This window comes from Sceloporus occidentalis, unplaced genomic scaffold (assembly GCF_023333645.1).
Source record: "Sceloporus occidentalis isolate IW3139 unplaced genomic scaffold, rSceOcc1.0.p SCAF_1, whole genome shotgun sequence".
Taxonomy (NCBI): Eukaryota; Metazoa; Chordata; class Lepidosauria; order Squamata; family Phrynosomatidae; genus Sceloporus; species Sceloporus occidentalis.
The window spans coordinates 25700479-25722547 of NW_028316981.1; the positions used below are offsets into that span (position 1 = coordinate 25700479).

General features: G+C 43.6%; 1 protein-coding gene across 2 annotated transcripts in view; it reads left to right on the forward strand.

Moving 5' to 3' along the window:
* The window catches only part of LOC149321245 (sodium- and chloride-dependent creatine transporter 1-like), a 31567-nt gene extending 10295 nt beyond the window's left edge, over nucleotides 1–21272 (forward strand). Inside the window, exons 4-14 of one of the 2 annotated variants that reach the window (XM_089518329.1) lie at nucleotides 1415–1673; nucleotides 2498–2630; nucleotides 5313–5447; nucleotides 5672–5775; nucleotides 7336–7460; nucleotides 7815–7927; nucleotides 10320–10457; nucleotides 12764–12866; nucleotides 13598–13698; nucleotides 16148–16318; nucleotides 18820–21272. In XM_089518329.1, the coding sequence (XP_089374455.1) occupies nucleotides 1415–1673; nucleotides 2498–2630; nucleotides 5313–5447; nucleotides 5672–5775; nucleotides 7336–7460; nucleotides 7815–7927; nucleotides 10320–10457; nucleotides 12764–12866; nucleotides 13598–13698; nucleotides 16148–16318; nucleotides 18820–18966 (1529 nt within the window). In that variant the 3' untranslated portion in view covers nucleotides 18967–21272. The remainder of the gene's footprint in view (nucleotides 1–1414; nucleotides 1674–2497; nucleotides 2631–5312; nucleotides 5448–5671; nucleotides 5776–7335; nucleotides 7461–7814; nucleotides 7928–10319; nucleotides 10458–12763; nucleotides 12867–13597; nucleotides 13699–16147; nucleotides 16319–18819) is intronic. The other variant, XM_089518333.1, reaches the window with a different exon arrangement.
* Nucleotides 21273–22069: the final 797 nt, after the last annotated feature.

A 22069-nucleotide genomic window follows, 5' to 3' on the forward strand; every position in this document is an offset into this window, starting at 1 on the left:
GCCATCCAGCCTCTGCTTAAAGACCTTCAAAATACATGGAGGACAGGGAGAGGAAGGAGAGAAAGGCTACATATTTTTATTTTCAAGCTACAGGGGTGTAGCTGCAGGGAGGGGAAAACAAAATTTGGGCATTGACCCCCACCCCCTCCCCCAGAAATTGCTCCTCAGTGTACATTTTTCTTCAGTCCCTACATTTCTAGCACTGCAGAAAGTTCGACAGTGAAAATTATTCACACCTAGAATTGATATTCGCAGAGTTTGCATCCCTTTGGTAACTTTGCCTGCCACTTTTCTTTGGACACCTAAATTGGTCAATAAATGTATTATTGATGGGTTTTTGTTTGTATTTGTTAAATGGCCAACACAGCTATCCCTGCACATTTTCTGTGTTTCTAAATGCTTGACTGACATTTTAAGTGACTGCAATGCTAGAAAATTGGAGTTGAAAAAAAAATGCAATGGGAATTTGAACATGTCCCCATATGAACTGTCCAGTCGTGGCTGGTGGTTCCCATGGCTGTGGAGACTTGGAGCCATTTCATGCTCTGGTCAGAATTTTAAAGGGCCCCTCTAGGACTTATTTGGAGGATATATAGATTCAGCATCTTGGATTATTAATTTTAAAAGTTAAGATTAAAACCAAGAGCACATTCAACCAGCCACTGGCATGGAAGCTTCCAGCTGCTATCATGGAGAAGTCAGATCTGTAACACATGCCTTGGTTATATCCCATCTGAATTATTGTAATGCACTGTACATGAGGCTGCCTTTGAAAAGTGTTCAGGAACTTCAATTAGTCCAAAGAACCATAACCAGATTGCTATCTTGTGCTGGCTACACGGAACACACAGTTCCCTTGGTGCAATGGGCTCCCTGTCCGCTTCCAGGCACAATTTAAAGTGTTGCTTTGATTAAAGCTCTACACAGCTTGGTCCAGGGACCTTACCTCCCTTTATGAGCCCTTTAGAGGCTCCTTTTGTGGCAACAAGGGAGAAGGCCCCAGCATTCCATAGCATTGAGCCATGACAATTAAAGCAAATGCCCTCCATTGGGAGCAGGAACTAAGAAGCATGAATTTATATTTCTCTGAGTGTTTTCAGCTATTATTTGATCATGTCCTACATTTTTCCTCTTGAATGTCCTACATTTTGCAATGCCCTGTCCTCCTTTGCAGTTAGGACATCTGGTCACCTTGCCTTGGCTTGAATACCCAAAGTGCAGCCCTTCCCTCATGCTGGAGGACTTACTTTCTTGCACTACACTTCCCACAATCCCTCCCTGCCCATTCTGCCTGGAGGATTCTGGGAATTATAGTCCAAGAGCAAGTGTGGTTTCTATGCTCTGCCTCTCTCGGGAGAATCACAGTGTGACTCAGCTTCCCATGGACCAGTTCTGATTCACTCTTTTCCTTTAGGTCTGGGCCTGGCCTCCATGGTCATCGTCTTCTTCTGCAACACCTACTACATCATGATCCTTGTCTGGGGTCTCTTCTACCTGGTGCACTCACTGACAGAGACCTTGCCTTGGGCCACCTGCGGCCACTCCTGGAATACTGCCCAGTGCACAGAGCTCTTTGGCCTGGGCAGCTGCGGGAACAACACTGGGAACGGCACAGTGGGAAACTGCACCACCCTGGCAGACAACAAGCGTTCTCCCATCGTTGAATTCTGGGAGTGAGTGGGTGGCACTTCCGGAGGAATGTCCGGGGGTGGGTCTCCCTGGTGATGGGGAAAGGATGGGGGAAGGGTGACTAGAGGCCTTCCTTTTCCAGGGCATGTCACAATCACAATCACAAGGTTGTGAGTTCAATACCAGTCAGGGACTCTGGGTCAACTCAACCTGGCATCCTTCTGTAGGTCGCTAAAATGAGTACCCAGCTTGTTGGGGGCAATTAGCTTCCACTTTGTAAACTGCTTAGTACATTGCTACTTTTCAACCTTGTGTTCAGGAGGAATTCAAAAACGCCCTCAATTTTGAGCATCACTAAGAAGCATGAATTTACATTTATACAAGTGTTTTTAGCTTTTATTTTGTAATGACCTTCATTTTTCTCGAATGTCTTACATTTTATGGTGCCTTGTTCTCTTTTGCTGTTAGAACATCTGGGGGATGTTTCTTGAAACCATGGAGGCAGCAGGGAGGGCATATATACGGTCCGTGTAAGGAGGAAGCTGAAATATGTAAGATGGGAATGATTTGAACAGAGAGAAGAACCTGAACATTCTGGTGCATAAGACAGAAAATCCAAAGGGTGTTTCCATAGTGGTAAAACAAAAATAATCAAAACCAAAACCCATTACAGTCACTGATTAATTATAAACCATTTAGTGCTTTTGAATGCTATCCCAGAATCTCTGGGCTAACGTGGGTTGCCTCATCCTGCCTAATGGTAAGGCCTGCCCCAGAGACAAGTAAAGACCACAGAGTTCCTTTGAATATTTTTCCTTCTCCGGCTGCATACTCTGTTCATTTCCAATTCTGTTTCCTTACCCTTCAGGAACAAGGTGCTGCGCATCTCAGGAGATCTGTCTGAGCCAGGAGAGCTCAGTTGGCAACTGATCCTTTGCCTGCTCACAACTTGGGTTATTGTCTATTTCTGCATCTGGAAAGGAGTCAAGTCAACTGGAAAGGTAACCGAGTCTTCCTAGAATGAAATTATGAATCTCCTCTGTAATTATATTACACTACAGAGAAACTTGAGAGAAAGTATAAAAGCATATCTTGGCAAGAATGTAGCTGCAGCTGCAGTGCAGAATTAGTGCAGTTTGACACCACTTTAACTGCCATGGCTCAATGCTATGGAATCCTGGGATTTGCAGTTTGTTGTGGCACCAGAGTGCTCTGACAGAGAAGGCTAAAGAGCTCACAAAACTCCAGATCCCAGAATTCCACAGAACCATGGCAGTTAGTGTCAAACTGGATTATTTCTACAGTGCAAATGCAGCCTAAGATTCAGTACCTAAAGCAGCGTTTCTCAGCCATAATTCTCTGAAACCCAACAGTGCCGTGAAAGGTTGCCAGGGGTTCTACAAGGGATTGTGATTAGAATACACATACACACACACACACACACACGCAGAGAGAGAGAGAGAGAGAGAGAGAGAGAGAGAGAGATGCAGATACTTTAGTTTATACATAGGGGTTTTCCGAGACCTGAACATTATTTCAATAGTTTCTCCAGTGAATAAGGTTGAGAAAGACTGACCTAATGAGCAGAGCTTTGGAAATTTATTCTTTCAAACTACAACTCCCAGAAGTCCCCAAGGCAGTATGGCCAGGAATTTGTGAAGATTGTTGGAATTGTAGTCCAAAAAGATAATGAGAAATCAAAGGCTTTCACAGCCGGCATCCATAGTTTTTTATGGGTATTTTGGGCTATGTGGCAATGTTCTGGAAGAGAGAAAAAAACACAAAAAACTACACAAAGATAATGTTTCCAAATCCATCAGCATCTGAATGTTCCAGTGTCCTGTTCTTTCCTTCTTGAAACTAAACTAGCTTCTATTCCCATGGGCACTGAGATAAAAATCTTATTATATGCTGTCTCTTTCTGCTTCCTCATGTACACAAACATTTTCTGAGTGTAGCTATACCAGCAATATTTTTTGGGAAAGTTGTCCTCCCCGCACCCCAAAGCTACATATGACCTCAATTATCAGCAGACATTATATAAGAATTGTGGTGCATGAGAGACTGTTACATAACCAGTGGTAAAAAGACAGCATCGTATATATGAGCAAATGCTGCTGGTGTCGTCTCACATCTGATGTTAGCTCTTGAGAGTTTGCACATCCACTGCCTCTGTCTATATTTGTGGCTTTGTATCAGGTGACATCATGACATTTCCTGATTTATTATTCCTTTTGGCAACATACCCACAGCTAATGAAACAAAGAAAGAAAAAGAATCTCAGTTGCTGTTCCATTATTACATTTAGCCGCGTACATGAATTGGAGGAAAGAGATATGGGCTTAGTGAGGCTTCTACCAGGGCTGACCCAAGATATTTTGTAGCCTGAGGAAGAACAGCAAATGCACCCCCTACAAAAAAAATCATCCAAATCAAGATGTATAGATAGTATCCTAAGTCAGGCACATAATTTTGGTACACATGCCTGCTTAAAGATTGAGCTCTGCAAACAAGATTCAGTCCATCCCTCAAGGCTAGCAGCCTACCCGCTTGCTGTGACAGTCAGCTCATAATAGTAGTGCACATTCTGGTAACTTCAAGGTTGGACTTCTGCAATGCACTACACATTGGGCTACCTTTGTACTAAATTGAGAAACTCCAACTGGTTCAGAATACAGCAGCTAGACTGATTACGGGTATATCCAGGAAAGATCATATTATACCTATCTTAAAATAACTCCATTGGCTGCCAAATAGTTTCTAGGCAAAGTACAAAATGTTGGTTATTACCTTTAAAGAGCTACATGGTTTGAGTCCACGTTACCTACAGGATGGCCTGCTTCCATACAATCCGCCTTGGACACTCAAGTCCCCTGAGAAATGCTTTCTCCAACTGGCCAGGACTAGACTGGCAACCGTTTCCCAGAGGACATTTTTATCTGCTGCCCCCAGATTGTGGAGTGACCTGCCAGAGGAGATATGACAGCTGAAAATGCTAACAGCATTTAACAGAGCCATTAAAGACATATTTCTTCTGGCAGGCCTACCCAGGCAATTGTAAATCACGACTTTTTAACTGTATATGTATTCTTATGAGTGTATTTTAATGGTTTTATAATATTGTATTTTAACAGTGGGTTTATATGTTTTGTATTTTAACATGCTGTACTCCCTCTTGAGAGACGGCAGCATGGTTTAGTGGTTTGAACACTGGACTGTTACTCTGGAAGCCAGGGTTCTATTGCCCGCTTGGCCAGGGAAACGCACTGCATGACCATGGGCAACTCACACACACTCAGCCTCAGAGGAAGGCAATCACAAACCTCCACTGAACAAATCTTGCCAAGACAACTCCATGATAGGGTCACCATAAGTCAGAAACTTATGCCTTGTTTCAGCCAGATAGTTGCTGCCATCCTTAGCACATCCTCTTATCTAAGCTGGAAGAGCATTCCCCAAGTCCCTGAAACTTTGCCATGTAATGCTAGCCAGTTTTAGCCTAACTTCACTCCCAACTCCCAAGAACCTGTTTTTAGTGCTGGGAGTATCCAGAACAGAAGCTTTAACATGTACAGAGTGCACTTGAAGGCATACAACAACAACCTCATATTGAGGTTTGCGGAGCAGGAAAGACATTGATGTTGATGATGATAATGATGATGATCCCTGTCATTGTTTGGCAGGTGGTGTATTTCACTGCACTCTTCCCCTATGTGGTTTTGATCTTGCTGCTCTTACACGGGGTGACATTGCCTGGAGCACTTGATGGCATTGTCTACTACCTGAAGCCTGACTGGTCCAAGCTTGCTGTGGCTCAGGTAAGAACTGGGACTGAGACAGACAGCAAAGAGGGATGTGGGAAGCTTCAACTGGGAAAGCAATTGGGAGACGATGAGGCTCTAGCTAGCCAATGTGTCTGTGCAGGGAAGGAGGCCCTTGCATGTAACCAACGCTGCCCTGTGGTGGCCTGGCCCGGCCATGCAAGCAAGAGTTCTGCCCCCCACTAGTGGGGTTTATACCACGGCTGTTCCCCTCATCCCAGGTATGGATTGATGCTGGTACCCAGATCTTCTTCTCATATGCTATCGGGCTGGGAGCGCTGACCGCACTTGGCAGCTACAACCGCTTCCACAACAACTGCTACAGGTGAGGCCCCAACCCCCCAACTCCTCATGTACATCTTAAGCCTTGAGGTCCACATTTCCATGTCAAAAAATGGGAACCTTCCAACTGTGTCTGAATCCTGAGACACTCTGCTTTTTAAAGTCTGTGGGGGTTCCCCCCCAAGAAAATTTTGTACCTATTCCAGTGGTAAAGATAAGCTTTAAAATGCTACAAAGGCATTTTAAAAAATAATATTTTACCTTCCACAATGCTGATCAGCTTCTGTTCTCTCTGCCCTCTTCCTTTCAACCTACATTCATTTCAAAACATTCATTACTAGCCTTTTGTGTAGTCTGCTATTCAACACAAGTTCAGAATTCAATACAACACAAAGAATTTGGCAACGTAGAAAATCTGAATGTGTGCTTTCTTTCACACACATGGACATATACACACCCTCTCTTTCCTTCTCTCTCATCCCTTTTTTATATTAAAAGCAAGTTTTTAATCCTGTAACCACAATATTGAAAATGTGTTGATAACCCCTGGAAAAATCTAGATCTTGGGAAATGATTTTATTTAACTAAAGGTCCTCGAGTGCCCCAGCCAGTTTGGCCTGTGGCTGACTGGTGGATCTGGAGAATTGTAGTCAAGAAGATAACTTTTCCGAGCTCTGGGAAAAGCCTCTGAAGCCAGTGGAAAATGTGAGCATGTACATGTGTGCTGTGCATTGAGCAGATAGATTTCCCAGGGGTTTAGAGAATTTGGCTTCTTGTCCAGCACTGTCAAAAGCTGCATAAATGTATACAAATATGCTTGATTTGTATAATGTCCAGTTTTCATGCTGCAAATTTTGACTTGCGTTGGTAGAAAAGTTGGTTTTTTTTTAAATAGCAGAATATATGCAAATCTGTATATCACCTCCGATTAACCACTCTTTTCCCTACATCATCTTCAGTCCCACTCCCCAAACTCTCAGAAATGTCCAGCAGTGTAATGCGCAATTCGTTCTGATTGCTAAATATGAGCAAGTGTTTAGGGTGGGGGGGAGCATTTGCCTGTACACTTTCAAGCCCCTTCTGCCCTAAAATACCCTTCAGGCCCACAATGGTCAGCAAAGGAGTGTTGGTCTTCTAGAGGGAGTTACCTCAGATGGTGGCAATGCCAAATGCTGTTTCAAGCAGATAGTTGCTGCCATCCTTAGCACATCCTCTTATCTTTGCTGGAAGAGTATTCCCCAACTCCCTGAAACTTTGCCTCGTAATGCTAGCCAGTCTAGCTTAACTTCAGTCCCAACTCCCAAGAACTTGTTTTTAGTGCTGAGAGTATGCAAAAGAGAAACTTTAACATGTACAGAGTGCACTTCTTTTACCAAACAGCAATCACAGCTCCAGCACATCTGGGGTTAGAGGGAAGGGCTTCCAGGTCAGAAGGGAAAGACCTCCAGGTGAACAAGAGTCCTGTGTGCCACAGACACACCATCCAAAAGCATCATAGCCTTCAGCTACTACTTAGGGTAAGGGAGGTAGACCAAAGATGTGGGTGTCAGCTAGTTCCACAGGGGAGCCTTGTGGCGATTGACTTGCCTGCTTCTCCCTACAGGGATACCTACATCTTGGCTGTGATCAACAGTTCAACCAGTTTCTTTGCTGGCTTTGTGGTGTTTTCGGTGTTGGGCTTCATGGCATCAGAGCAGGGGGTGGACATCTCCCAGGTTGCAGAGTCAGGTGAGTGCTAACTCTGGGGGTTCCCTTCGATCCCCACCCTGGTTTCCTCCCTCTTCTTTCTGGCTCTTAGAGGCTGTTTTGCATGGATCAGAATAGCTCGTGATGTATGCTTTCCATTCAGAAAGACTCAGGTTCAAAGGCATCCCTATTTTTAAAAGGGGGTTAATTTACTCTGTGGAATTTACTGGGGGGGGGGGGGTTACCCAAAGTCTGTGAAAAGCTGTTGCCAGTCAGAGTAGACAGAACAGTGCCGGATGGATGGATGAACTTTCCTGATTGGCTAAGGCAGCTTCTTAGACCCTTGAAGAATTCTCTTTAGCTAAAATCACTCTGAAGTCACATTGTCTCTTGCAGGTCCCGGCCTGGCCTTCATTGCTTACCCCAAAGCTGTGACACTGATGCCACTCTCTCCACTCTGGGCTATTCTGTTTTTCTTCATGCTTCTTGTCCTGGGGCTGGACAGCCAGGTAGCCACACATGTGGGGCAGGAAAGGGTGTGGGGAAGGAGTGGAAATGGACTATCCTAGTAACAAATGTATTGTTGTGAGTTACCCTTGTTTTAATGCAAGATAGCTTGGGTGGTTTGGTCTTGAATTGGGAATTAAGATCCATTAACTTTACAAAAGACCCATGCCTGGTGGAGATGAAAATTGCTTGACTGGTTTGTTGATGTGGATCAGTATAGCTACCTACATTTTGGACTACCCCAGCACAGATACCAGGGTTTTTTCTGATCAGCAATTATGAGCACCTGAACAAAATTTACTACTGTATCTCTACTATGGAGCACACTTGTTAGCTTACCAAAAACAATTGCCATCAGTTGCTCTTGTGCTTTTAACAGTATCTTTGTCTTTATCTGCAGTCATGAGTGGTTGAGATTTTTTATGAGGATACTGCATTATGCTTTGAAGCTGTAAAGATGCTGTTACAAGCATTAGAGCAGCAGGTAGTTTTAAACTGGATGCTCCTGATATAGTAATCCCTGATATGTCCAATTCAAGGCGTGTATCTGATAATGGGACTAGGAAGGGGAGTGTGCATGCAGAGCTTGTAAAGGGAACTTAAGAATGCATCATCTGAACCAGCACTCATCAGCTTGCACTTGAATGCACATTGCCATTATGCATTCTCACTGGGGCTCTCAGGATGCTACAGATCATAAGTAAAGTGCAAAATACTCTGGCGGGTTACAGACTGCCTGTTTAGGGCGGCCTGCACCAGCCCCTTTCCCCGCTGTATCGGGGCCTCAGCTGCCAGACTGGCAGCCTCTGAGGCCCCGATCCGCCACTTTGCAGGCCGTGGGGAAGTGGCAAAAGGCCGCTTCCCCGCGGCCTGGAAAGGGGTGTCCTTGGGGCTTCAAGCCCCAAGGACACCCGGCAACGGCGGGGAGGAGGAGAAAGGGGCCCTTTCTCCTCTGCGTCGCTGGGCGTTGCCATGTAAAGGCTGCACCCAGCGACGCAAAACCCAGAAGGAGCTCCGTTTCGGAGCTCGTTCTTACGCCATGGAAAGGATGCTCTAGGCGCCCTCGCGCGGCGCAAAGACATCACGTCTGCGCCGCCTTGTTTGGAAGTGACACCCCTTTCTAACCCTAATACGGACCCAGTCCGTATTTTCAGGCCCGTCTGTAACGGGCCTTTTATCTCTAAAAAGAGACAGATCACACTGCCAGACTGCTTCTAGACTGGCTCACTCCTCCATCCCTCCTCAGCCCTCCAAGTACAAGTTGAGTCTCCTTTATCTGGCATTCCAAAATCTGAAATACTCCAAAAATCAAAACTTGTTTCATGGGTGGCTGAGACAGTAGAATCTTTGTTTTCTGATGGTTCAGTGTACACAAACATTGTTTCATGCACAAACTTATTTTAAAATATTGTGTATAAAATACCTTCAGGCTATGTATATAAGGTCTATGCAAAACATAAATGAAATTCAGGTTTAGACTTGGGTCTTATCTCCAGGATATCTCATTCTGTATATGCAAATATTCTAAAATCTGAAAAACTCTGAAATCCCAAACATTTCTGGTCCCAAGCATTTTGGATAAGGGATAATCAACCTGATATGAACCAATATGTTAGATGCATAAGTGCATTTAATATTTCTGGATATATTTTGTTTGGAATTGTTGTTGCTTATTATTATTATTATTATTATTATTATTATTATTATTATTATGGAAATAGCAGCCATTGAAGGAAGTGTGTGAGATTGTTCAGAACACACACATTTATCATACTCTCTAATGTGGCTTTTAGCTCATGGCAGCTGAGGTGAGCATGAAGGCTCTGAACTTGCACCACCAAACCCTGTAAAGCTCAACAACATGGCTACCTTGCTGACTTCCATGCTAATGCTAGGAATCATGGATCCCTCCAGATGTTCTTGAACTGCAGGTCTGAACAACCCTAGCCAGCAAGGACAGTAGTGAGGAATACCAGGAGCTGCAATCTAAAAACATCTGGAGGACTGCCTGGTTTTCATTTCAACCTACACCATGGGTATCAAAACTTTGGAAGCTCACTCTTTTCTCTGGATGCATTAAGCCAAAAGTAGAGCACCCGTTTTGCCTGAGGGCAAAGCCAAAATGGTAGAACCAAAACTACCAGCAAATTTAAGCCTAAATCTCTTCCTGCAGATAATTAGGCCAAAGGAAAAGCATTTCAACATTTTAAGATCAGGGAAAACCCCATACAAAAGATGTGGAAAACCTGCAAACTGCAATGGGACATGGCAAGGGGAATGGGTTTGTCCACTGAAGTAAGCCCCACCTCTGCATTAGGTCGCTTGAAGCCCAGCACCTGGTGGCCAATTCTCTCCTTTTTCTGTCTCCTTTGTTCTCTCCCATCCTGCTATCAGTTTGTGGGAGTGGAGGGCTTCATCACTGGTATCCTAGACATGTTCCCACAGCCAGCAGCTGGCTCACCACGCAGGGAGATCACAGCCGCAATCTGCTGCCTGGTTTGCTGCATCCTCGACCTTTCCATGGTGACTCAGGTGAGACTGGCTTTGGGGAGAATGAACAGCGTCCTTTGCCTGAATTTACCATGAGGTGGGGTTGCCTATGGAGGAGCTGTCTCTTTCCCCACTGAGAGCCCCTATATCTTGTGGAATTCCCATCGTCCTTGACTAGGGTTGCCAGGTCAGGTCTCATTAGGCACGATTGTACATTTAAGTATCAAGCACAGTTGCTCAGAGCAAGCCATTAGAAACACAGGCCTAAGTAATGAGGAGAAAACACATACATTCGCTCTCTCTCTCTCTCTCTCTCTCTCTCTCTCTCTCTCTCTCTCTCTCACACACACACACACACACACACACACACAGAATCATAGTGGTCATGGGGTTTGTAGTTTGGCATGCTGAATCCTAAAGGCCTTTTGTGGGGGTCTGCAATGGCCTGGACAGGCAGGCAGGGAGGAGGACAAGGCAGTTAGCCCCCCCGGCACTAGGTGACACCAACCTGAAGGACACCACTACTCCAAGGGTCACACAGTATATATATACCCCACTCACTCCCCTGTCAGCATTCTCTGAAGATGCCAGCCACAGATACTGGTGAAACATCAGGGATAAACTCTTCCAGATCACAGCCACATAGCCCGAAAACCCCATGAAAAACTATGCTCCAATTATGTTCACATTTTAATTGTTTTAAATTAATGTCTTTTAAATGTTCTTTTGTAACTATGGCTGTCATCTTGTTCAGTGGTTAGGAAATCGTAAGATGGACTTACAGTGTTGTAATCGCTGAGGATTCTTGTTTATGGTCATTAATAGCCAAAAATGAACTGCAACACCCACCTTTTCAGTTTGGCAGTGCCCTAACTGTGAAAAGCTGTTGCAGCAGAACCCCAGATGTAAAACACTTTCTAGCTGTCTGTTCTTGGCACAGATATCATTTCCCTGCATACCGATCTTCAGTGCTTTTTAGAAACCCTTCTGTTGGGCATTGGCAGGCTGCAAAATTGGGTGGTTGGGAGGCAGCATCATCGGATGTAATTTACTATGATGAAGCTCCAGGACTGTAGTTACATCTGATGATGGAGGATTTTGACCTATGTTTTTACTGGTTTATGCGTTTATTGTTAAATGTTTTATCAATCACTCTGAGACATTGCTGAGGGGTGGTATAGAAATTCCCAGACCAACAGATAACTACTGGTGATCATTCTTTCCTATGAGCAAAGCACTCTGCATGGTGACACCACCTGCTGGCATCCTGATGTTTAGTCTCAACCAGAGTAGACCCATTCAATCAATTGTTGAATAGTGAGTCAGCAGGTAGATACGTCTAATGGATTCAATGGATCTATTCTAGTCAAGATTAAAAATGGTATTTAGGATTTAGGACATTGCTTGCAAAAATAAAAATAAATAATAGTTTATTTATATTTCCCGCCTCTCCCTGCGGCTTGAAAGAGGGATCCAATTTAGAAACTGAATATGTCTCATCTTTCATGAAGTATTATTGTGTACATATCCACACACACGCACAGGAGCTCTCACAAGCCCTGTTCTGCAGCCTGCCTGTCACAGGGTTTTTCTGCATGGGTGATTTACCCTGAATTCCCCCCAAGTTTGTTGCGTCTTCTTTACATGACGCAGAACCAAAGCCTCAAATTAGGTCCAGACTGTCTTCATGATGGCTGCACCTGATTTGGGGCTTCCTCCCCCAATCTGCATTTAAATAACTCACTTTTTGCTGCAGGGTTTTGGCATCTTTACAGTGACATTAGCAGCTATTTTCGCCTATGGTGCCTGGGAGCATCCCAGCACTGCCACTGCAGATGCACATTGCTCTGAGGTCAGAACATAGTGCCCAGCATTGATAGCGTGGCATGGCACCTTGTTCTGACCTCAGCAGCCGTGCCAGGTTGTGAGAGCATGATTTGTTGTCATGACTGCAAAGGAGGGCACCACATAATGTAGGACATTTGAGGAAAAATGGAGGACATTGCAAACTAAAATCTGAAAGCAATCATATAAATATTAATTCATGCTTCTCAGTCATTATCAAAATGGAGGACCTTTTGGAATTCCTCCTGGACAGAAAACCGAAAGGTAGGATATGTCCTAGAAAAGGAGGATGTCTAGCCACCCTTGTGAGATCCAGAAACTCACAGCAAAAGAGAGCAGTTAGAGGGGAATTTGGGGCCAGAATACTGTGGGGCACCCTGGAATATTCTGGCATGTGAAGATGGAGTTGTAATGACCAGGATTTCTCTAGTTGCAATAAAAAGCAATAGTCATGTCTGTGTTATCTTTTAACCGGTTATTTTTCTGCATCATGTGACTCCCAGGGAGGCATGTACGTCTTTCAGCTCTTTGACAATTATTCAGCCAGTGGAATCACACTTCTGTGGCAGGCCTTCTGGGAGTGTGTGGTGATCGCCTGGGTCTATGGTAAGTGTCGAAGAAGGAGAGGGAGTATGTTTCCTCCTACCACTGTCCTGTGCATTGGTCCCTCATGCGATAGGATAGCAAACCCTAACCTAGTGCCATTTTATGCATTAGTCTACCATTCCCTCATCCCCAGCTAGCATGCCCATGGAGGGCGGCAGGTAACCATTGGCCATGCTAGCTGGGGATTATGAGAGTTGTAGACCAATATTTCTAGAAGACACTGGTTTGCAAGAGGTCACTAGGGAGCTCTAGCCCACTGACACTGGAAGTGACATACATGTCTACCACTTTGATACCATTTTAACTAGCATGGCTCTATCTATCCTATGGAATCTTGAGATTTATAATTTTGTGGCCTATTTAGAATTTATTGCCAGAGGGCTCTAGGGCCTCATCAAATTACAAATCCCAGGACTCCGTAGAATGGAGCTATGGCAGCTAAAATGGGATCATAGTGCGATAATTGTCCAGTGTGAAATGGGTCCTAGACACTACAGCTCTGTACTTATCTAACCATTGAGCAGAGTAGGGGAAAGCTATTTCTTAAGGCCTATAACTCCCAGAATCTTCCAGTGGCTATACTGCCCATGGGAATCTGGGAATTGTAATCTAAAAATGCAACCTTTCCAAGCTTTGGAACTGAGCCTGGGACTCTCTCTTGATGTGTTGATTTCAGGTTGTGGGCTTGACAGCCTAGCTGGACTTTAAGGTCTGATTTCTTGTTCCTTCAGGAGCTGATCGCTTCATGGATGATGTTGCCCACATGATTGGTTACCGTCCTCTGCCCTACATGAAGTGGTGCTGGTCGCTTATTACACCGTTGGTGTGTGTGGTGAGTCAAGAGTGGTGTGGGGTGTGCTGAGAAGACCCACTTCCTAAATGGGGGCTTAATCAGATTGCCTTTCCACTATGCTGAGGCTGAACTCTACAATATGGAAGAATGACCTTTTTATACCACAACAGTATAACAGTTGTCATATTGGCTGTAGAATTCTGGTAGTCATAGTCCACATATGGGCCTTCCAGTCTGATCATGGAATCCCAGCAGGGACAGGCCTGGTTAATGCTTGGATGGGGGGCAACCATGTAATATAATCAGTCCTCCATGTCCACAGATTTTTCATCCATGAATTCAAGCATCCATGGCTTCAAAATTATAAAAATATATATAAATTCCAAAAAGAAACCTTGATTTTGCCATTTTATAAAAGGGACACCATTTTGCCACACCACTGTATTTAATGGGACTTGAGCATCCACAGATTTTGTTATCCACAGCGGGGTCATGGAACCAAACCTCAGCAGATAACAAGGGCCCACTGTACCAAGTGCTGTAGCCTATATTTCAAAGGAAGACAACAGCAAACCACTGAGTTTTCTTTGCATAAGAAAACATATGCACTTATTGGAGTCATCATAAGTCAATAGGTTACTTGAAGGCACATAAACACACAGTCCATAAATGTAACCTTTCTAGGTTCTGGTACGTTAGTTTTGAAAATACATCTACTATGCATGTAGTTTGACATGTGCTTTATTCCACATGGAAACTGAGGTTGCTATCTTATATCAAGATATGAATATTCCACCTAGGCAGAACTATGGTTGGTCTCTTTTCACCACTCCCTTGCAACCCACCTGTCTCTTGCTGCTCTCCTGACACAGCCATGTAGTGACCAATGGTTCCCAAGTAGCAGCCAAAGGTCCTGAGATAGTCAGATGCAAAATGGCATTGTCATTCTCCATAAATTCTGGAGGACCCCAGATGGTTCTGAAGGATACCTTTATCATCATGTATCTGGTTATAGGGACATAGACAGATGCTTCTTGTTCATGCCTTACTCTCCTCTGCCCACTCCATGGCAATGTCAAGGACAGCAGTAAGAAATTGATGGTTTTAGGGAGTGTTGGTTGTTGCATGATGGAGGGGGTGAATTTACTATCATTATAAACCCTTAGAGTTGGAAAGCACTGCAAGGGCCATCTAGCTAACCTCCTGTCATGCAGGAATACACAGCTAAAGCACTCCTGAAAGATATCCATCCAACATCTGCTTAAAGAGGGAAAATCTACCATTCTCCGAGGTAGTCTGTTCCGCTATTGAAGATCTTTTACAGTCAAGATGTTGTTCCTAATGATTAGGTGAAATTTATTTCCATGTAATTTGAATCCCTTGGTTCATGTTCCAGTTTCTGCAGCAGCAGAAAACAAACTTGCTCCATCTTCTACATGACACTCCTTCAGATATTTAAAGATAGCTATCATGTCACCTCTCAGTCTTCTGTTCTCCAAGCTAAACATAACCAGCTCCCTAAGTCATTCCTCATTATGTTGCTAACAGAATACCAGCCTTGGTAATTTAAACAGTACAGCACATGCAAAGGCACAGTGGTCATGTTTTAACCTCTCCCTGCCCCATTCAAAAGATTCCTATCAATGATACTAAGATAAAAGGATACCAGATGCTCTGGGGTTTAAGGGTCAAACTAAAAGAAATGAGAAAGGTATTATTGCATATCTGTCTCTTTTGATTTCTTTTAAAAATGCTTTCTGATACAACTTGGGATTGTTGCATGGAGGCTTTGATCCCATCACCTTCCTTGCCTGAGGAAAACTTGCAGCTTCCATTTTATCCCAGTTGGACAAATGAAAATGTTGGGGAACATGTTTCTCCCTCAGATATTTTTGGACTGCTACTCCTATGCAGCTTTACTAGTAGTTTTGCTGGTTTGAGTTGATGGAGGTTGCATCAAAGACCTTCTGGACAGTTGCATAATCCATGTCTTCATATATACATGACATTCTACTCTTTTGCCACACTATTTGTTGGTCTACCCAGATCGTACAAATATCAAAACTGCATCTGACAGACACCTGTCCTTCCGTGATCCCTATCCTGAAGTGCAAAACAACTGGACATAATATGCAAAACACTGAAAATAACTTCAAAATCTAAATCATGTAATAGATGAAAGGTCTACTTCATTATACTAATGATGAAGATAAATGTTGTGTGGGGAGGACAGATATAACAGCCAGCATTGCAAAACTGGGAAGCAGTAGAGCTTGAGAAAGTTACTCTTTTGGCCTAAAGCTCCCAAAATTCTCTGGTCACTGGCTGGTTGGAGCATTCTGGGAGTTGTATTCTAAAAAAAAAAAATCCCCTAAGCTCTGGAAAAAAGCCGAATTCATACTAGATGTGGGGGCCCCTCATTATTTTTCTTTTTATGTTACCTCTGTCTCTATGATGATCGTTCCTCCTTCCTTCCCTTCCTAACCAGGGCATCTTCCTGTTTCATGTGGTGAACTACCAGCCCTTGACTTACAACAAGACCTATGTCTACCCATGGTGGGGTGAGATGATTGGCTGGGCTCTGGCTCTTGCCTCCATGCTTTGCATCCCCTGCACTGTTGTTTACAAGCTTCTGAGAAGCAAAGGTTCTTTACAACAGGTGAGTACCAGTCCCTTATCTTTGTCAGACATTCAGTGCCCAGCACCTCTCTCAACCATCAGGTTACCAAGTTCCGAAATTCAGGTTTCGATAGTTAAAACTCAGATAACCTTTATTAAGAAAGTATAGATCCAGTCCAGAGCCTTTCATTGTCAGTAGTGAATATCAAGCGTTAACACTGCCTAATTAAACTGTGCACAATTTCAAATTCATGGCGGGCTTAATTATCATTTGTTATATTTTATAAACACATTTTGTCCCTCTTATTCCCATACCACCCCTTCGTAGTTCTTACAGCTTGATACTCTCACAGAAACAACACTGAACAAACTTGACTCAAGCTCACCTCCCTTCTGTTATTATCTCAGCACCTATGTCTGAGATCGCCCTGTCTCAGCAATCCTGTTTCTCCCGCATAACCTACTACACCAACTTCCCAACATATTATGGCAGGCAAGGTACACATGCACTTCCTGACATAGGCTGTTATTTCCAGGCACACAATGCACCTCATATGCTGAATCTGCTAAATGTCTACCTGAGGCACTTAGGAACTACTAGTGTTTTTGCTCCTGTTGGCTCCAGCAGGGTTACTGTTCCTCTCAGATACATCTTGGGAAAGTTACTTTTCTGGATTACAGTTCACAGAATCCCCCAGTAGCACATGGTCCAAAATAAGTAATGTTTCCAAGCTGTGTCCTGGAGTAGGTCACTGAACTTGAATGTGCTTTGTTGCACCTACATAGCACAGGTTTGAATCTTACAGGGCACCTCTGTTGAAAATAGTTATGACCAGGCTCAAGGTCTCTCATTTTACAGATGTTGGCCTGGAATATTGAAACTTCTGTGCATACTTGTGCAACTATCCTAATAAGCACATCTGTGTCCTTTGAAATGAATTCCAGACTGGCTGGACATATGTTGCTGGGTCTGGAAAAGAGAGAACCTACTTTCTTTGCTTAGTATCCATGGGCCACCATCTCCAGTCTCCAGAAAAAGAATTTGGAAGTGGGTTATTCACATGATAAGCAACTATGGCATATTTCACCTTTTCCAACCAAATAGATTATGGGAATACATGGTTTACAAGTAAAGAAAAGTTTAACTCTTGGGATGAAGAGGCAGATTACAAGAGTTAAGGCTATGCCCATCAGGGAACCTGTGTTAGGGCTCAAATTGCTGGGGTTTGCCTTGTCTGTGATGCAGTCTCAGTAGCATTCTCAGTGTAGAACCAGCTGAGTGGTATGTGAGAGAAAGACAGAGTGCTTCCTACATGAATAAAGAATGCATTTCACCTCTGTCTGTATTCTCACAACATATACAATGGTATTTGCAGTCCCTTCATACAAAGTGGATCTGAAGCCTATCAGAAAGGGGTCTTTGGCACTTGAATGTGTATTACAGGAAGGTTGGGGGATTTGTTTTCTACTGTACCTTTCCATTTTTAGAAGGCCCCATTGGCTAGTTATCTGCCATTTTTTGAAAAGCTATATGGGGCCTTCTAAAAATGGGAAAGTACAATAGAAAAGGATCCTCTCATCCTTCCTGTAATAGGGAGGTCTCTGAAGATGCTTTCAAACATTTTCTCATGACATATACAAATGCAGATATTCCATCATTCCCTCCTTAATGGGATTTCTCTTTTAGATAATCTGTCGATCTGTCTATCTATGGAAGAAGCAATGAGGAAACACAGCAGGGTTACAAGTGTCAGATGTTATTCTCATTGTTATGTGGTTAGCCTGTAAAATTCTGTGCAGGAGGCAATGTGGTTGCACAATAGAAGCCTTGTTGGGAAGAACCCTAAGCAATAATTAAGGATTATTTATCTGTGGATTTTTTAAAAATGCAATGTACAATGAAGTGATGAAAGGCCATGTCTATAGAAGTCACTTAAAAACATAAAAGTGAAAAAATAAATGACAACAGCAGCAGTAAAACCCAGCAAAGTGAATAAAACTATTGTTAAAAACCACATCAGCCTCCTTGCTAGAATATTTGACCAAATAAAAATGGCTTTGATGGAGCTGGTTGACTGACATGGCTTGCTTGGAGATGTGACTATTAATGTTTTACTTATTTAAGCTTTCCCTCCAGCACTGGGACTCAAAGTGACCTACAAAAATTAAATGGACATAAATAAAAACATATATTGGGGAGAAAATAGTAGAAGTTAAAATACACCAAGCTAGCAATAGACTTAAAAGCAATTTGAAACATATCCATTAAAGGTCAAGAAAAGAACCCAGTACAGCACACTTAAAGGGCTTTCTCTTATAAACAATATATGCATTTTGATGTCCTTGATTCTAATGCTTTCGACTTTTTAAAACTTCTGGGCAACTTTATTTGTACTGATGGTAATTTGATGAAAGCTGCCTCAAGAACTTTGTTGGGTCAGTTTCAGCCAGGTATACGTTTCATGTAAATTAGTAATGACTAATAAGCTGGACAGCGTCCTTCAGTTGCTCATTGATTCCTCGGCCTCCTTTCTCCCTTAGCGCTGGCAGTTGCTGACCACCCCTGTCTGGGGCCACCACCACCTGGAATACATGACACCTGAAGCAGAGACAAAGCTGCTGCCCCCACCAGACGGTCTTGCTGCAGCTCCTCCAGAAAAGGCGACCCTCTTTGAGACTGTGATTTAATGTCTTGTACCCTCTCCCTGTAGCAGTAACACCAGCAACAAAGTCTATGAGCTGAAGAGAGGAGGGGATGGGTATTGGACTTGCAGCTCACCCTTGGGTTTGGCTGTGAGGTCACCTTCTGTACCTTAGGAAGAGATTATCTTCAGTGAGGTATCTGTGACTCATGAGAAGAGCCCTGAGTCAGTTTCCATGGATCTAATATTGTTAAGTTAGAGGTGTTAATAGCAGCAGCGGGGAAGAAACACACGCACACAATCCCCACATTTTTCTGGAACGGCCTTCTCTCAGCTAGAGGTATCCAGATATGTGTGGGACTGCAAATCCCATCTTACCACTATGGAGGCTACCAGCTGAGAGAAGAAAGCTGTAGACAAAGATCAAACCTCTCCCTTCCATGATCACCTCATCTAGTTATTAACAGTATTAGGGCTCTAGCTTCAGGACGAGGGCATTCATTCCCTCATTCCAGAAAAGGGTGGGCCCGCTAGCAAAAAAAAAGAGGGGGCCCAACCAACTGGGAAAGAGCTCCTCACCAGGGTCTCCGTGGATATTATTCCCCACGGAGGCAATACCCTGGTAGCTCTGTCCTCCCACACCCAGCCGGTGCTGCTTCCAAAACTTGCTGGATTCTCGATTCTGTGTGGAGCTGGTGTAGCTTTGTTTTGTTCTTTTTCATTTTGGTTCCATGGTTACCCTTCCAGTCTGCTGTTTTTTAGCCCAGTTCCCAATATGACCTTAACTGGTTTAGGCAGACTAACAGCATCCTGCTATTCAGGTCCCTTTTTCTCATTCCTATCTCTCTCTCCCTCGGGGGGGGGGGGGGGAAACAACCACCCCCATTCTATTTCCAGCATTCTATGGCTTACATCCTTCCTTCCCACTCCCATAATCACATTCCTTCCACAGTTTTAATGATAGCTGCACTTAACTATCTTGATCATGTAGCAATTTCTTTTGTGTGTGTGTTTACCATCTTGGGCATCATTTCTTGCCTCTGCCACTTTAAATGTGCTCATCATCCTCTGCTGCATTCCTTCCTTCCTGGGAAAAGATTTCTACCATCCTGTTCCATTTTTGGATTTCTGCCATCCTGCTCCATTTTTGGGTCTATCAATGGCTTCCCTGGGAGCCCAGGAATGATGCTCCTAAATCTTCCTGTTGCTGGCAGGGGAAAGGGAGCCACACCAAAAGGATAAAACCTAGGCCTCTTATAGGTCCTGTCAAGAATTCTGAATCCATTCTGCAGAAATAGTCCACTTTGGCATTGCTTTAACTGTCATGGCTCAATGCTGTGGAATTCTGGGGATTGTATTTTGTTGTGGCATGAGAGCTCTCTGACTGAGAATGCTATATGTCTCACAAAACTACAAATCCCAGAATTCTGTAGTGTTGAGACGTGGCAGTTAAAATGGTGTCAACCTGAATTATTTCTGCAATGCAGATGCAGCTCCTGGTTGTGATATCAGGGCACTTGGGGTGGCGATGTCTTTTCTTGCACATCCTGCTTCTCGTTTCACAAACAAGCCAAGAGGAAGCTCTTTGAGACACGCACAGCCATTATTAACACAGCTGGCATTTTTCTTTTTGATCGGACTTCTGCCTAACAGAGACCAATGGCAGCTGTTGGTTCCATGTCTTTGCAGTGCTGAATCCACTTAAAGTTTGAGCTAGCTTTAAAAGAGCTGTCCAAGGTGCTGAACCTATTTAGAATTATTAGGGTTCAAAATCTTGGGAAGCTCTTCTAAAGACTGGAGTGGATCCATTGCTCCACTGACCTGACAGTCGCCATCTGCCACTGAGGGAGACATTCAACAGATGTAGCTTTTTCACACAGGGAGGTACCACACTGGGACCCGCCATAATGAGGAATCCCAGAGGAGTTGCCAGGTTAGTGTGTTGCAGCAAAGCAACAGTAACAAATCTGGTAGAGATTTTTTTTTTTTTTGTGGCCATTGGGAAAAGCAGATCATCACAGTAAAGGTACAACTACTAGATTCCTAGTTGTCTAGGATGAGCGGGGGAAATTACATTTCTTGATTTTTTTTTTCTCTATAAGTAATGTTCTGATGGCCCCACTCCATCCCCCATGCATTATACCTCCCAACAGTGCTGCTACATCCCTCCAAAGTATGCATTTTGTAATATATGAGTGTTTGTGCCAAATTGGGCTGAGCCCATCTTCCACTATTCACCAAGTTGTAATCACTCCCCTCCCCTCCAGCTTACTTCTCTACTCCTTGTTTTTGCCGTTACATACCAATGTACTACAGATCCAACCTCTGACAATAAATATGGGAGAGATTCTGTCTACCTGTCAGTGGCATCTTTGTCAAGCCTGGGTCTCTGAAACACCACTTACTGGTAGTATCTTTTAGACCAGCTTCTGTTGTGTTGTTATGTGCGTCTCCAAGTTGACTCTGACTGGTGGGAACCCTTTCATAGGATTTTCTTGACAAAATTTATTTAGAGGAGGCTTGCCATTGCCTTCCTCTTAGACTGAGAGAGCATGACTTGTTCAGAGTCATCCAGTGAATTTTCATGGCAGAATGGGAATTTGAATTGTGGTCTCCTTGATTCCTATCCCAGAACTCAAACCACTACGCTGTACTGGCTTCTTTTTAACAGGGGTCACCTACCATCTTGTATATTGAAGTTCCCAGCACGCTAGTTTAGGAGGGCACCATTTCTTATGTTATCACACAAATGTGATCAGCGTTTGACTTTTAGAAAGTTTTAAAACATGCTGTGTCTCCATCTCCCCCTTTTGTTAAATACTATATTATTAAGGACAGTTAAGGTCAAACTACTGGTGGTTGCTTGAGTACAGCAGAGAAAACGAAAGCAACTTTTGCCAACCCTCCAAAAGTGTTGGATAAGAAATGCCATAATTTCTCACTGGTCTTGCTGGATGGAAATGATGGGTACTGTAGTTCAACATGGGTTGAGAAAGGCTGTGATCAAACGTTTTCATCTCTATAAAAATTACAGTCGGCCCTTCTTATACACGGATTTTTTTATACACAGATTCAAGCATCCACGGTTTGAAAATGTTCCAAGAAAGTATAAATTTCAAAAATCAAACCTTGATTTTCCATTTTTTATA